At 43.5% G+C, this 16,756-nt stretch overlaps 1 protein-coding gene across 5 annotated transcripts in view; it reads left to right on the forward strand.

Annotated features, from left to right (window-relative positions):
• COLEC12 (collectin subfamily member 12) overlaps positions 1–16,756 on the forward strand; it is a 179,304-nt gene that overhangs the window by 118,227 nt on the left and 44,321 nt on the right. For 3 of the 5 annotated variants that reach the window (XM_070513367.1, XM_044773562.2, XM_044773561.2), the window contains exon 3: positions 15,857–15,979. The exons of the other annotated variants lie outside the window; for them this stretch is intronic. In XM_070513367.1, coding sequence (XP_070369468.1) covers positions 15,857–15,979 — 123 coding nt within the window. The remainder of the gene's footprint in view (positions 1–15,856; positions 15,980–16,756) is intronic. 5 annotated transcript variants of the gene reach the window in all.

Here is a 16,756-nt window from a genome sequence, read left to right on the forward strand (position 1 = left end):
CATGTCATCTTCTCAATAGCCCCGTGAGGTTGGTGCTGTGCCCGTCATATTCTAGCCCCTGGGGATACAGTGGTGAATGTAACTGACAGAAGTCTCTGCCTGCATGAAACTTATAGTCTTATTGAGGGAGCACAAAAGATAAGTAAAATAGATAATATGTTACGTGGTAGTAAGTGCTATGGAGAAAAATAAAACAGGAAAGGGGGATGGATAATGTGGGGGGAATATTGCAATTTCCAAAAGGATGATCAGGGAAAACCTCTCTGACAAGGTGACATTTGAGTAAAGACCTGAAAGAGAGCTGTGAGGGTGTCCACGGGAGAGAGTCCCAGGCAGAGGAAACAGACATACACTGGGTTTTGATATCAGGTTTCAGTTCCTCCTCACTAAGGAATTGGCAAAAACCCTTCATCAGTATGGCTGAGGAAATCATTCTGGTCCTGTGGCCACGTGTCTGGTGTGTTCAGGGTTCAGCAAGGATGCCACTGTGACTGGAGTAGAAGGAGCGAGGGGGAGAGTAGATGAGGTCAGAGAGGTCAGGGTCGGGGAGTAGACGCTGTGGGGCCTCATGGACCTCAGCTCTTTGTCTCAGTGCAAGAAGAAACTGCCCAAAGAGTTTGAGCAGAGGAGGGACATGATCAAGAGGAAGCCAGATGTGTAGAAAGGACCCTTCTGATTCCTTCACCACAGCTGCTGCTCCTGCTGTTGTTCCCACAAAGACAGTTGCCAACTTTCTGAGACTGTTTGAGCAGGACATTTCTTCACGGGACATCTGGGCTTCCACTGTCAACATTGTACTTGTTGATTTTAGCAACAGATGAACTTTCCCCAACTTCCCCTGTCTCTGTGTCCAGCTTCCTCCCTTCTTCTGGATGGTTCTGTCCTTTGCTGCCTCTCTGCATTGCATTGTCTTGATGATGCTTCTTAACTGGCTGCATAGACAACTGTGGTCTACACTTGTAACTGTGTTGAATTAGTCATTGGAACCAGGGACTCACAGATAAATATTGCTTGGGCCAGGCGACCAAGAGAATCAATGGAGAGGAAGGGTGAGGGTGGAGATGTTCATCAATGGAATTGTCCTCTCAGTGTCACAGACACAGAACTTACTAGCACCTATAAATTCCTTGGGGAACGGATTATGATATCCTCATACTTCCTGTGAGAAGCCAGGCATCATGAGTTCTGAGCTTCAGGTCTATCGGTGGCTTCTGGAGCTCATGGAACTCCTGAAATCACCTCCAAATGTATGTCTGTGTGCATTTTTCTGGGGAGAGGTCATAGCTTTCATGTTGCTTGTCCCTTGAATGGCTTCATCGCAATTGCAGGCCATATTTGCAACATTGGATGTGGTAGTGCATTAGCCTGTCTGCAAGCTTGTGAAAATGTACACATTTCAAAGGGGTTTAAAGGGAGCTTTTACTTCCCTAATATTAACAATCTGTAATACCTATGTTTGACAAATATTACTTATAGTGTTCCCAAGATAGAAAGATAAATGATGGTCTTTTAGGAGGTGTGGAATGTATTTTTGAGGACATCAAGGTGTACTATCACTCAAGGTCTGTTTTGCCTCTTTGCTCAGTGACTAAATCACCAGGAATTCACTCGCTGTATTAGATCATTTATTCTCATATGCTCCTCATTGCCTTTGAAACACCTCCAATTCTAGCAGTGCTTTACAGACACGCATATGAGCCAAGTGGTTTAAAACAACAACCTGGACCTTAGGTATTTGGAAGCCCCCCATCCTCTTGGGTCCTTCGTGGAACAGGGCCCACATGCAGGATGAGGTCCAAGCTCGGAAGGGGAACAAAGAGAAAAACTTAACAGGGAAGTGTAGTGACTTGACAGCAGTACAGTAGAGATAGACATTCCTAAAGTCACGCTGGCACATACTGGCGTCCTCTGGTACTGGAGGAGAGGGTGCACCCAGTGTGTCTGTTGTTTGATGCGCTCCTGCAGTTGTCCCTGAAGCACACCAGGCGGAATTCAGTGGGGATGCTGCTGCTCCCCCTGAGCACTAGAGTTCTACGACTTTAGTCAGTTCTTCCCAGTTCAGAGAAGCCCTCAAGGAGTTCTTAGCTGGGACTTAGAGAAGTCAACAAAAGGATTTGTTGGGAATGACTGATCCCACGCCCTGGAATGCAAACCCCCTACAGTTTATGGTACATAATTATATACAATAAACTATAAAGGACATACAGTGAGTTTTGATATCAGGTTTCAGTTCCTCCTCACTAAGGAATTGGTAAAAACCCCTCATCAGTATGGCTAAGGAAATCATTCTGGTCCTGTTGGAATCCATTGCCGTATGTCCACACTGCCCTTTCCCCCACTGTTTAGTCTCACTGGAGATGTCTGCTTCTCACATCAGGGTCAGAGCGTCAACATGCCCCCTGTTTATCGCTGTGGAGGGGAGAAAGTATAACCATCGGAAACATCAAATAAGTTTAGATCTGATAGTAGATAAGATCAGCAATATAAATTATGAAACAGAAGTCTGTTTACTTGTTCTTCAGTTGCATAGGAATTTCACATTTTTCATCAAGATGGAAATTTAAAAAGAGGAAAACTATGAAACATGCCCTCGCCACAGATTCAGTCTGTGTTCCTGTCCACCACCACCACCACCCTGTCAGTTTTGTCCTGGTCACAGGGCAGCTGTGGTCTGTGCTCCTCTCGAATTTGAATATACTGTTAAAAGAGAAACTGAGGCATAGTAAGAATTTTAAGAGTTTAGTTGAGCAAAAATCTATTCCAGTCAGGCAGCGGCCAACCAGAAGTGGTTAGGAGCACTCCACCAACAGGAGTCAGGGGAAGGACTTACACAGAGAAGGTGTGGAAGCAAAGAAAGGAAATTACTGATTGGCTGTAGTTAAAGCCTCGTTGGCTGTTTGTGATTGGTTGTCCTTAGGTTTTGATTTCCTAACGATGAGGCATTTCTGGCTTAGGTTTTGGTTTGTTTATGGGCTGCCAGGCGTTAGAGCCACCTCAGTCTAATGGCCTCCTTGTTTAATTAATTTAACAGTATCAGCCTCTCAGGGAGAGTCATTATCTTTTGCAACAGAGCTGTAATGTTTCCTTTAAGAATGGGAGGAGGTTTACTCTTTGTCTGCTGGGAGATCAGACTGAAAAATGGATCCCCTATTCGCGAGATGTCAGTATACTTCCTGTGTCACAACATTAAATGTCCCATTGGCAGAAAGTAGTTTGAGGTATACTCTTGAATCACTGACTGCTCAACATTGTGTGAATTACATTACCAGGGTCAGTAGGTAACACTCTCAGGTGTGCCCTACAAAATGATAGAGGTAGGAAACTCTCTTGTCCACCTGCTTCTGCACCCACTTCAAGGTTTGCACAGTCTGCTCCCCGCTGTGGCTCAGGGACTTTAGGACTGTGGCGTTTGACTTACTAGAGACAGTGCAATGAAAATGAATGGAATCAGTTTGGTCTCTTCAACTTAATACCTATTTTGTGTTTCATGAGGATGGGTGGAGGGAGGGGAGTTGACTCTGCAATGCATTTAAAGAAGAATGCTTTCATTGTCTAGACACAGTGCCCGAGTCGGGGCATTGGACGGACGGGTGGAGCTGCAGTGCTTGGTCCCCAGTCTTGGTGCCTCATGAAGGCAGCTGGCTGATGGGAGGGGGTGGGAGCTGAGATACCACCCTGCTCTGAGGACCAGGTGTACAGACATGAAACCTTAGTATTGGAGGTAGATCGGCCATTTGGGAAATAAGAATCACTGCATTTTAATGGTAGAGGCTGGATTGGTACTTATTTCTTTATGTGACATACTTGCTTGGTTCTGCCCTAGATGTCCAGGTAATTTTACAGGACTGTTGTGCAAATATTCGTTTCATGCTCTTGTTTGTTTTCCCTTCACACTCCAGAAGCTGCTCTTCATTATTAATAGGAATAATCCACATCGTCTCTGTGTCTCAATGAGTGACGCACCGACTCTCCACCTCAGGGTCTTGCAGCTTGTTAGGACATAATGACTCGATGGTAGGAACCTTCCAAATGGTCTATTTCACAAGGCCTGTAGTTGCTTATGTATTTTCATCTCCCTGTTGCTACAGTTCTCTCCTTTCTCTTATTCTTTCACAAATCTTGGCTCTTTTCCTCAAAAAAAAAATTTCTTTCTTGTTTCTGTCCCCTATTCTGTGATCCTTTCCATCCTACCCTAGGCCTGTCCAGCAGAAGCCTTTGAAGGAGGGAGCCCTCCTGGAGCCCGAGGGCCTGCCCGGAGCCCCTGCCTTCTCCAGCTCCACTTGGATAAACATTTCTCTTAGATGATTTGTGTCTGGTTGAGATGTGTGTCTGGGAAATAAGCAGGAGTGGAAACAGACAGATCTTCCCCCCAACCTCAGAGCCAAAATTTACTTCTATGCAATAGTCCTAGAGATAAAATTTAGTGAATATACAGTCACACAGTCATTTGGGGCACTGTTTACCCCAATAAATTAGTGCTTCTAATTTTATAAGCACTGGCATGACCACAGTGGTAGGTAGTATTTTTCCTTTCAGTGTGATGTATGTTCCTTTGCTTTACTAGGTGTTGTTTATTAGGTGTTGTTTCCCCTAAGTGCTGTATAAAGTGACAGATTGTTTCAGGGCAGCCAGTAGGTTTATTTACAGGTGGTTGGTTGTCTTTACTAGCTTTGCTGCTATAACACAACTGCTTTCCAGCAGGAAGGAACTTTGCATAGTAGCTGAAGCTATTAAGTCCAGATTTCGTTTTATTCCTCATTTAGGAACAGACGTTTTGTGACTCACTGAATCCTTCTTTTTCAGTTCCTCTTCAGGGCACGCATAACGTGAAGGTAACGAAATAGTGTTCTCTTTGTGTTTGCAAGACGACGCTGCTGACCCGTCATCAGTAGGACCTGAACTCTGAGCGCCTTTCCCAACAGTAGAGCTGTGAGAGGTTGCACTGCCCCAAGAAGGAAGAGCCCTGCTCGGGCCCCATTCTAGAAGGAGTGTGTGCCCTTGGTCTGCCGAGCTGAGCCCATCTCCAGCATCCCATTGTGTCATGGCCACTCAAGACAAGTACCTCTTGTTAACCAGGAGGGACTCTTACCACAGGATATTTTAAAGAGTAGTAAGCAATGACCTCACATTATGTTCTACACTATATACAGTTTACTAAGAGTTAATGTCAATAAATATATGCTGCAAATGAGAAATATATGAATGACTCCTCTAGTGGGCCATTCTGATACTAATTCCAAATTCCACATTCACTGGGTTAGAGAAAAACCTGAGCTGGGTGTGGATTGGACAGTGTTGTTAAGAACTTGTCCCAAGCCTCTTCTTTCAGCCTGTTTAACCAGTTTACAACCCTAATTAGGAGCTACTGGCCATCTGGGACACACAATTTATTTCTTTGAGTATGAAATACAATTAAGTGATTTTACCCTAAGCATTTCATATCGTATGAAATTGTGCATATATTTTCTGCATCTCTGATCTACATTGAATAATAGACCAGAGCTGATGTGGCCCTGACCAAATTTTGCAATTCTCTGCTGTATGAGGTCAAGTTCAAAAGGCATTCTGCCTCCACTGTTTGCAGCTCAGCTGGTGTGTTTCTAATGTTTTTTCCTGTTTCCGTCTGTGAGTCTGATTGTTGCTGTCACAGGCATTTGTACATCTCATGAATGTTCGGAAGTTTCGTGCTCATTTGGACTCTTGGATTTTTTCTGCCTAGCTGATGGGGTTTTAATTCCTGCATGATTTTAGGAGGCAAAGAGAATACCTTCCAGACTGAGGGTAGTCATTCGAAATCCCTTCCTCTGGGTGATTCCTCTATCTGAGTCCAAATGTGTCTTCCACAACTGCCTGTCCCAGGGCCGATTCCCCTGGGCTCCATCTCTTAACTTTGCCCTGGTGGCTTCAGGAGAGTGACCAATCAGGCCTATCCTTCTGCATGTTGTCTCTGAGAAGGGAATTCACTTTTAGGGTGATTGGTCAGAGTTAAGTCAAACCTGTATCTGTGGTGTGAGGTTAACAGAGATGTGAGAATTGAGCCCTAAGCATTGTCAGCCTCACTGGGAATCTAAGCTTATCTCACTGCACAGAGATTATGAATTTGAAATTTATTAAATTTCCATGAAAGTTTCGAATTTGAGCCATCTAATGTGCACAAATATCTCTAATAAGAATGCATATGGTACCTCTGCAGCCTCAAGGGGGAGAGAAAGAACAGTGGTTCAGTAGAATCTCCACCATGTCCAGGCTTGGCTGCGCCAGTGATCCTGAACTTCCCAAGCGATTACTCGTCATGGACAGAGCGGTCGTTTGACTTGTTTAAATGTGATGGGTCAGTTGTACCAGGTTGAGTGGTGTGCTGGCAAGTGTTTAACAAGCAGCTCTCGAGGAAGCGAAAGCCCTGATTTATAGCATTTGCTGATTTTTGAGGTATAAATACTCCCAGCATGACCAATTTCGAGCTGCCAACTGGAGTCACTGAACAGAGAGTTATGAGAGAGAGAACCAATTGGCTCTCACCCGTCAGTGTAAGCTGGCTCCAGCACACTCTGAGAAATCTGTGGGAAATTGTGGATTTGAATTTTGCCCTAGAAATCCTTTTTTTTTTTTTCTGAGGAAGATTAGCCCTGAGCTAACATCTGCCACCAATCCTCCTTTTTTTTCTTGCCAAGGAAGACTGGCCCTGAGCTAACATCCATTCCCATCTTCCTCTACTTTATATGTAGGACGCCTGCCACAGCATGGCTTGACAAACAGTGTGTAGACCCGCACCCAGGAGCCGAACCAGCGAACCCTGGGCCACCGAAGCAGAACATGCAAACTTAGCCACTGCACCACTGGGCTGGCCCCTAGAAATCCTTTTTTTTAAAAACATCTCCACTATCTGAAGAAAGTTACTTTCTGTGTGTGTGTCCATACAAATGTATGTACTTATTTATCTTTTTATCTAGTTATCTCCATTTTAAACAATTTTCTAAATTTAGCACAGTCCTTTATGAACTCTTTATAAAGGCATGGAAAATTTAATAAACGTACATTTTCCCACTTACTTTACATTCAATTATAATTTATTGCATGCCTTCTGACTTTTTTGTGTAGTCATTTTCCATTTTTATTTTCCAGTTTCATTCTTTTGAACTCTGCAACCATGCAGATTTCTTCCTCTCTCTGTCCTGTGTCCAGTTTTGATAAGAAGTATGAATAACAAGCTTGTGAATGGGATGCTCCTCACTGAATCTGGGGCCACACTCCCCTCACGGCCTCCATGGGCCAGTAGTCTATACAACAGCTCCCTCCCACTTTCCTCATCATTTATTTGCCAACTTTTTCTCATTTGGGTCATTTCAAGTCGATTGACTCATTTCTCATTAAGCGTCAGAACTGAGGCTACATTCAGGGCAGAATAGAGAATTCCTTTAACACACCGACAGTACTGTCTTGGCTCAGTTTCCCTTAATTGAAGTGTCCTCAACTATAGTCTTCACTTAAAGAAAGTAAAAAACACATATTCATGGAGGAATGAGGAATGTCTCTCAGGCTGATTGATATTTTCATTTACATTGAAGCCCCCACTCCCTTTTTTTTCTTTAAAACACTAGTTCTGTGGGTTTAAAAAAATCAAGTAGGTATTTGAGAGAGAGAATGGATTGAGGCCTCATTTGCCAGCACCTGCTGCACAGCGTAATTCCCACATGCCCCAACACTGCGCCAGTGTAAACAACAGGTACACTGTCATTAACTGAGACTTGTCCGCTCAGCCCAGCAGGGTCCCCACCATCATTATACTGGCTCCTTAGCTGCCCCCAAATGACACTTTTTAAGGCAACCACGCTCAAGGCAAGTGCTGGCTTGTGGGCTTACTTTTTTCCTCTTGGCCCTGTCAGATTTAGTTTCCTGAGTGCTGAGGGACTTGTAGAAAGGCTCCCGTGCAGCTTTAGGCCTTGGGATTTGTTTCAGTCTGAGACAGGCCCTGAAGGAAGGCGGAAAACCCCACTGCCTCCCACCTCCGCCATGGGAAGAAACCTCCTCCTTTCGGACCGCGGGTCCCTGGTTGCTTGGGGGAAGGTGTTCTCCTGAGTGTCTGTGTTTTGACTGACAGGCCCCTGAGCTGAATGGCTCTCCCAGGACATCTGTACCCTGGCCGGAAAGACAGCGGCATAGATCAGCATGTCACTGGTCACCTAGAAAGCTAGACACGAAGGGAGAGAAGGTTGTGAAATCCGGCCCCTGAGAGCTTCCAGTTTGTGTGAGGGAGTGAAGGAGCGAGGCAGCGGGCTTCCTCCGCTGCCGGGATCCACACTCCAGTCTGTGGCTGTTAAACTGTGTGCCGAGCCGAGTACTCGAGGGTGCTGGTTTGTTTAGAAAAATGCAAAAGAAATACTGGAGAAAATTAAATTCTCATACCTGTAGGAGGTGTAAGCCATGAAGATGACATTTAAATTAATTGAAAAACACACAAATGAGCCTAGATTTATGCAATGTGAACCACATGGGTACCAAAGGGATTCAGGCCTGGCTGGGCTTGGGGCGAGGCTGAGCAGAACAGGCTTCATTGAGAAGGAGGTTTGTGAGTCAGGTTTTAAAGGGAGAGGACAGGTGTTGCAGGGAGAGGGAATGGCAGAGGTTGGGGTGCTGCCGTGAGCGCCCAGCCAGGTACCCTGGTGCTCTTTCCCACATTCCTTCAAGCTTTTGCTCAAATGTGAATCTGCCAGGCCTTCTCTGACCACCAATTTACAACCGCCGTCCACCTCTTCTCCCACATGCCCTTCGCTCATTCCTGGCTTTATCCTTCTCCGGAGCATTTAGCACCTGCTAACATGTTAAAATATTCTGCCCCTGGATTGTAAGTTTGATAAGGCAGAGACTGTTGTCTGTTTCGTTCCCGATTACACCCAGTGCCTGGTACGTAGTGGGTGCTCCATATTTATTTTTTGAATTAATGACTGAGATGCAGCAAGAAAGCAGTGTGGTGAAGTGGGCTGTGTTTTGGCCTAAAGAACTCTGGTGGAGAATCCCGAAACCTGAGTCCTAAAGCCAGGGTTGGCCCGTGTGTGAGCGGGCAGGCAGTGCAGTTCACTGGGCTACAGTTTCCTCATTGGTAAGAGAGATGTTGGCTGTGATGACAGCTGATGCTGCTCCTGGCCCTGAGGCTCTGAGAACCTGCATGGTCAGAGGATGCTGGCTGGTGAGCATCTTAGAATCTACTTTGAGCACCTGGAGCTGTTACCATAGCAGTGGAAAATTACTGTGGATTTCTGAACCATGGGTTCAAGCTGTTATTTGTAAAAGAAATTGTTTTTTCCAGTATACTCTAGGCAGGTTTTTTTTTAAGGGGGGAGAGGTTAAGAGGCTAGAGCTTAATTAATGTTTTATCACCATCTAATAAATCCTTCTTTCACCTCCTCCTTTCCACTACCTTATCCCACCCAGTACTGCAGGCTGGAACCAGCACCAGTTGTTTGGGTCTATAGATGAATGAGCCATTGGAGACTGGCTTTTGCGGCTCCTATTTCAGTGTACTAGAACTTCAGGAGAAAAGTCAATAGGGGCAACCAACTTGTTTTAGTTTCAAGCTTAAACTGAGCGATGCCCCTGCGTGTCTCATAGTTACCTTGAAGTTATAAAGATACCTTCTCTTCCCGGCCCACCCTGTTCCCAAAGTTTCATTACCATTGGGGGTGATTCCCCTGAGGAGCTAACAGACCTTACCAGCCAAACCTCCACACCAGGCCTGACCTCTCACAGAGATAATGAGCATTTATTTAGGGTGGAATTAATTTGCTGCTCAAGTGTGTCACAACAAAATGGTAGGAGAGAAATTACAGCCTGTAGAAGCCTCAGGCCTATAATCGTTAACTTACTGGAGACTAAATTTTACTGCTCATTTCTGAGAAAGGCTTATCTGTCAGCACTTGAAAGGAAGTTTGTGCACCTCTTTTTTTGACAGAACGCTTCTACAAGTCTAACTTGTCAGCTTGCTGTAGTTTATCTGGTTAGGCATCGATTTCTGGAAGTCAATAAGCTTGTGTGATAATCGGGGTCCAGCTCCCAGCTCAGCCACTCACTGGCTTGGATACTTAACCTCTTTGACCCCCACTTTCCTAAAATCTGTAAAATTAGGGTCAGAATTCCTACTGTGTGAGATTCTTAAAGGGATTGTAAGTAACCAGGAGGGGCTGCCTGGCGCATATCAGATCCTCAGTAATGGCAGCAGTCCTCAACAATTCCTCTGTGTTTTCACAGCAATAGCAAACTTCACCACCAGGCAAATGTCTAGTGGCCTTCCTCCAAATACCTGTGCAGTGTAAGCGTCCAGCTCAATTATGCAACAGATTCTGATGGCCCGAGCTGGGGCTGAATTTTCATGAGTCCTTTTAATTAAAAGATTCAGTGCCTAATCACAGAGGGACATTGTTTGGTAGTGCCAGATAATGAACTAGTCAGGGTTGCTGAAATGTATCATCAGGATTGTTGACAGTTCTCTCTCTGCCCATAGACTAAAATGAATAGGAAGGGGGCCAAGAGGAAGGGGCCAGCCAGGAGAGACAAATGTAAGAGATGTGATGGTTGAGCTCCCCAGTGAGCAAGGATTCCTCTCCTCGGAATTGAAAGCATTTGTGTACAGTTCATACAATAAAGGATGTCTTATTATAAAAACCACAAAGAGAAAATAATGGCATTCTTTCAAGACACTCTATAGTCTGGCAGACACTGTATATTCTGAGTAGCATCATTACATCTGGCTTTTGCCTACAATTCCTTTTTAATGGAAAGTATAAATTATAAATGTTAAATAAGTAATACATACTCCTTTTTTTAAACATTAAAACCAAACCAGAATGGACTGCCTTTTTATGTATATATACATGAAAACTTTTTAATGGAAAAAACTGTACCCTTGGTAAGGGTGCAGAATATTAATATAAGCTCAGAATGAATGCTGAAAATTTCAGACTCACAAAACTCTCTTCTAAATAATTCTTCTGGTTTGACTACATCTTTGTGAATACAGAGATGCTGTAAGGCTTCATTTACTTTGCACAGAAAGTGATTTCATTTCCAATTCTCGTCCTGCTTCCGTTTTCATGATTTTCCACATTGTTTAGGAAACTTGGCGTAATAAGGTATGTAGGACTGCGGTTTGCATTTGGAGAACTAGATCACTCACTAGTAAGAATTTCTTCACTAAGTAAATCCATATCCCATCGTTTAGTAAATGGCCTTTATAATAAGAAAAAGCTAGTTATTTGCAGGATAAAGTGTTTTATGTATTTAACTTTTGCCCTAGTGATACTGTATAGCATGCAAATAGCTAACCAAGATGTGAGCTCTTGCTGTTTTGTTGCTTTTGAGGGCATTTTAATTGTAGGAATTGATTGGAATCATCAGTTTTACTGTTAGAGCCAAATCATTCTCCTGGGCTTATGGGAATATATGCCACCAGGCAGTAGATTAATAACTATGAAAAAACCACATGAAAAGGCCAGTGCAAATCTCACATCAAACCCTGTGGTTTTCTGGATTTTTGCAACCCACCCGCTTTTTGAAGCTTCTCTTTGGTAACATGAGCCTTTATGGCAACACCACCAGGCTCTAGACACTTGTGATAATTAGATGGACCAGGAGTGCCCCACACCCGCCCACAGTGCTGCCTTCACTTAAGGAGGAAGGGCATTGATCAACATCTATCCATTTTAACAGACAAGCCCTCCTTTGGTGATATACATGGCAGAAAAATATGACAGTGAGGGAGACTCTTTTGTTCTCCAAGAAGACTGGAAAAACTCACTGGGTTGGAGGCTGGACCACAGCACTTAGGAGGGCTCTTTATGGAGAACCACAGCAGAAAGGAATTCTCTCTGCTGGTGAACTCTTCTGGCCCTCTGCATTGGCCTCCCTGCAGTGTTTAAATTATTCTCTCCACCCAGCTAACTGCCCCTGATCGGTGGCCCCACTGGCCCCCACCCTTCTTACTTTAAACATGTGTTGTTGGAAATAGGGAAACACCAGGAACTTTGGGTTTGGGCACTGGGACCAAATTGTTAGCCCATTCTGGACTTCGGGAGGATACTCAAGGAGTTAACCAGGGTGATTCAGGCTTCACTTGGCCCCCAAACTTTTTTTGTATTATAAAGACTTGGACACTGGAAGATACATTCCAAACGTGAGCCAAGAATCAAGTTCAGTGGGAGACAGTTCACCAGGGATAACCAATGAAAAAGCGTGGAACCTTCCAGCATATTCTGTCTGTAGCCTGCTGAATTACAAATGTGCTGTTTGGGCCAGGTTTTTTGATGAGCTAGATCTCTTGGTGGTTAGGGGCAAAACTGCTTCACTTCCTGAACCTGACTCTCTTACCCGTAGCACTCTGCAGGTCCATTCCCTTGCCCTTCCTCCCCACCCCCTCCAGTGGGAACAAAGTCCCCAGTCTCTGGAAAGCAATGCTAAGAAAACAAACACTACAAAGGCTGGTAACAGGGGGATATCTCTCGTGAATGTTTTTTGTGACCATCTAAGTTCAAGGAGGAGGGGGTCCCCCAGCTACATGAGCCAGCAGGGTCTCTTTGTAATAGGCACCCGTGTGTTTGGCCAGATGTCCTCCCAGCGGAGGGCAGAAAAGGAAAGATAAAACAGAACTCTTATTAAAAATAAGTCTTGGGGGGAGTTGGGGAAACAAGACAGAAAGTGTGTCAAGTGGAAAGGGAGGCCAGGTGGTGCCATCTGATATTGATTAAATGCTGATACAGTCAGTAATGAGAAATGCACCTCATGAGGAAGTGACCCTGTTCTTCAGAATGTGAACTAGTGACAACTATCTTGGAGCAGATCTGCATGGCAAACACAGTGCTTGCACATGGCCAGGATGGGAGGGACAGACCCCTACATGTGGAGTCAGGACACGTGGCTTCTGTTTCTGCTTTACTTTGCCGGCCTCACTTTCCCCATCAATAACACAATGATGCTTGACCAGATGACCTCTAAGCAACCTTCTGGCCCCAGATTCTATTATCTACCACGATCTCCCCTCTGACCAAATCTCCTGGGGCTCTTCTCAGGGAATGTGAGAAGCAGCCCTGGAGAGGTGTAAAAAGCTCATCCACTGCGGTCCTAAAATCTAAAAGGAATGACACCCCCCCATCAACCATAAAAGTGTCATCCAGTCTTTCTGTGGGAGGCCCCTCCAGCATCCTTGTGTCTATCCTCCTCTTGTGTTTGACACTTGCCACTAAAGCAAGTTTATTGTTTCTGAACATGAAATGTGGCATGTTCGTGGGTCTACCCATGCTTCTTCCTCTCCCAATTACAAAAAATATTTTCATTTTAACTAGATGTGAGGGGTCTTTGTTTCATTTTAAACTGCCAGATTATAGAGAGCGTAAGAGTGTGCACATGCGAGGTGTATGTGTGTGACTGTATGTTCATCCTTTAGCTAATGGTGAGCCATTAAGGTGTTTTTGCATTTTTTTTCTTTTTGGCATGTCATGAGGATAGCAGTATCTTAGTACAGGGTGAGGATGGATTCCAGTGGGAATGGAAGAGGAAGTTTCCACTGAGATTAAAAGATCTCTCACTAGGATTGTGGCAGTGGAAATGCAGAGGAAAGAATGACCAGAGAGAGGCACCATGGCGTAGTGGAGAGATCATGGCATTTGGAGGCAGACCCAGGTTTGAATCCTAGCTGTGGTGTATAAGGGGTGCCGTTTCAGCTGTCACTACCTTGTCTCTTTAAGGGGTTATTTTATGGATTAAAGATGCCATGTATAAAGTACCTAGTTCAGAATCTGGTACAGGGTGGGCAGTAAATGAACATCAGTGAACTGTAGATGAGATGATCATGATAAAAATATCCTACAGGAAGATTAGCAGGGCTGGTGACTGATTGAATTAGAGAATGAGTACAAGAGAAGACTTTAGGAGAAGTCTTTGAGTTTAACCATTGGCATGGTAGTAGTATTGAGGTTGAATGGAAATAAGAAACTTGGATGGAAATTGGAGATCTGGTTTGGCAGGGCTAGTACCAACGTCCATTTGGGACATGAGAGGTAGTGCTGAGACATCTAGGTGGCAATTAAAGAAAAAGGATGGAAAGGAAAAGGAGTGGGAAAACTGTGATGCAAAGAAACTGATTTACTCTAGGTCTGTTTGATCAATGGATCTGACTTTACAGCTTCATCTTCAAGGATTGCCTAACCAAAGGTTGATCCAGCATGCCCATCTGCTAAACTAAACCTTAGCTCCTCAAAATGTGTTTCTCTGACAAAGCATCTTCTGGACCTTGTCAGAAATGCAGAATCTTAGCTCCTACCTCAGACCTACTGAACTGGAATCTGCATTTCAAGAATGTGATTTGTGAGCTCTTTAGGGTTTGAGGAGCACCATTTTACAGCATGGTGCGCAGACTAGCAGCATCAGCAGCCCCTGGGAGCCTGTTAGAAATCCACATTCTCAGGCACCTTCTCAGACTTCCTGAATTAGAGACGCTGTGTTTTAATGAGCCTTTCAAGTAAGTGCCCCAGAGTTTGAGAATCACTGCTCTGAATCATGAAACAAGCAGATTGGACCTCCTCTCCTTTGGTCTGTAGCCCAGAACACCAGAGGGACTGGTTAAACCCTGAAAGTTAAATTTGAGTCATTGTTTCTCTCATCATTTTGCATTAAACACAGCTGAAGAACTCTTTTCACTGAAAAAGGGCACTATGTGTAAAATTACAAACCAGAAGAGAGAAACTTTGGCTGTGGCTTAATCCTCGCGACTTACCCATCAAAAGTTATTGAGCGCAATTATAGGAGATGAGGCCTTTATATGCCTTTGCTCCTGGGGGATGCTATTTGTAAGAAACACATGGGAAAATAAGGAATCTCCCAATACTCCTTACCATGTGATTTTCACATTAAAATGTCCACAGTCTTGTCTTCTGTGTTTCTAATCGATCCAATGGAAAGTTTCCTTTTTATGGGTTAGTTTCCGGAGTCACTTACAGAAGTGATGGTGGTTTACCACTTAGACTAGAATGTCTTTCAAAAAGTTGAACTGTGAGCAGTAAAAATTGACCTCCTCTTATCTAAACTGTCTAGTTTTTCTAGTTGTTCCATAGTTGTTATTCAAATCACTGTGATAAATAAGGGTCAGTGTCTGTTTTCTGTATCCATGTAACGTACAAAAATGGATATATAGGAGCATTTTAATCATAAAATTACCTATATTTTCTGCTATAGATTATAGTACATTTAAGCCAGTGGCATGCTGGGAAACCACTTCTAGGGGGTCAGGGGGATCATAATCTGTAGTGTTTGCCAGTTTCTGTGGTGTAAATACCCCCTCCAGGGCTGATTTCAAGCTACCAACAGTTTAACAACCAGCTCCCCAAATTCCTACAATTTTAACAATTGACTCTTGCAAGCCAGTGGGAATTCGCTGGAGCATACCACTGAAACAAACATCAAGGGACAAGTCACGATTTCTTTTGGCTGGTTGTATTGGAATTGCTACAGGTCCAGTAATGGTTGAAACAAGTAGATTTGAGTGTTTTAAATCTTCTGTCATGTAGAGATTTTTATAGAAATTATAATTGTAATTATCATAATGAAATTTGATTTGAAACTATTCTGTGAGACAAAGTTATGTGCTATTTTCAAGTCATATTAAATACAACATATTAAATTACAGCAACATAATGGCAATATTTAAAGTGCTTGTGTTGCTAAAGTGGTATGTTTAATTTTAAAATACCACTCATCCTATAGTAAGGTATATGTAAAAATTATTCTTAGTCATAGTATTTGAACCAAAATGCAAAAAGATACTTTTCAAAAATGCTTTTTGGTTACTATTATTAAAATTTGACTTCTCTTACAGATATTCAGGAAGGAACGCAATGTACCAAATGTAAAAATAACTGGGCACTGAAGTTTTCTATCATTTTATTATACATTTTGTGTGCCTTGCTAACAATCACAGTAGCCATTTTGGGATACAAAGGTAAGTACTCTTTCCTTTTTCCTTCCAAATAGTAAGTTTCCCTTTATTAATTTAATCATTTAAAAAAAACCCGTTTGTAAGTATCAAGTATTTTCATTAATACAACTCAGAGGCAAAACTAAGCAATATCCTAAGTTCCATCTTCGTGTCTTGAGCTTCTTGTAGCTGTAGGAACTGAAAGGGGGAAAAAAGCAATACCTTTGACTCATTTCAACAATAATAATGGTCCTCTATGTGTTATGAAGATTTTTCCTCTTTGTTGCTTTTTCCTACCTATTTCCTGCTGCTCCCTTTTCCTCAATCTGTTTTCCTCTTATCTCTAAGAGGCTCTCTGGGAACCCTGGAGTCAGCACACAGGAAAGCTGTATTGACAGAGGAAAAGCCAAACACAAGATCTCCAGGGATATGACTTACTTCACCAAGGGACTGGCCAATTAATTCCCCTTTTCTCTTCAGCACATTTACTGTGGTCACTGTTATTTATATAGCTCCATGAAAATACTGCCCTGTGGAAGTTAAACACAGAGACAGCACCGCCACCTCAACTATACTTTATGGGACGTTAGGCATTCTTTCAATGTGTCTGGTTTAAGGTCAGTGGAGGATTTTTGCCTGAATCCTCCAGACTTGCAGACAAAGTGAATTCTCCCCACCCCCTACAGCCATTCCAGACACCACAGGTAGAAGGTGTCATGATTCAGAATCATGAACTACATAAACCCTCTTATAGAAAACAGCCGTGGAAGCCTCCCCATCAAAGACACGTGAGACAGACAC

The sequence above is a fragment of the Equus asinus genome, chromosome 7 (assembly GCF_041296235.1).
Source record: "Equus asinus isolate D_3611 breed Donkey chromosome 7, EquAss-T2T_v2, whole genome shotgun sequence".
NCBI lineage: Eukaryota > Metazoa > Chordata > Mammalia > Perissodactyla > Equidae > Equus > Equus asinus.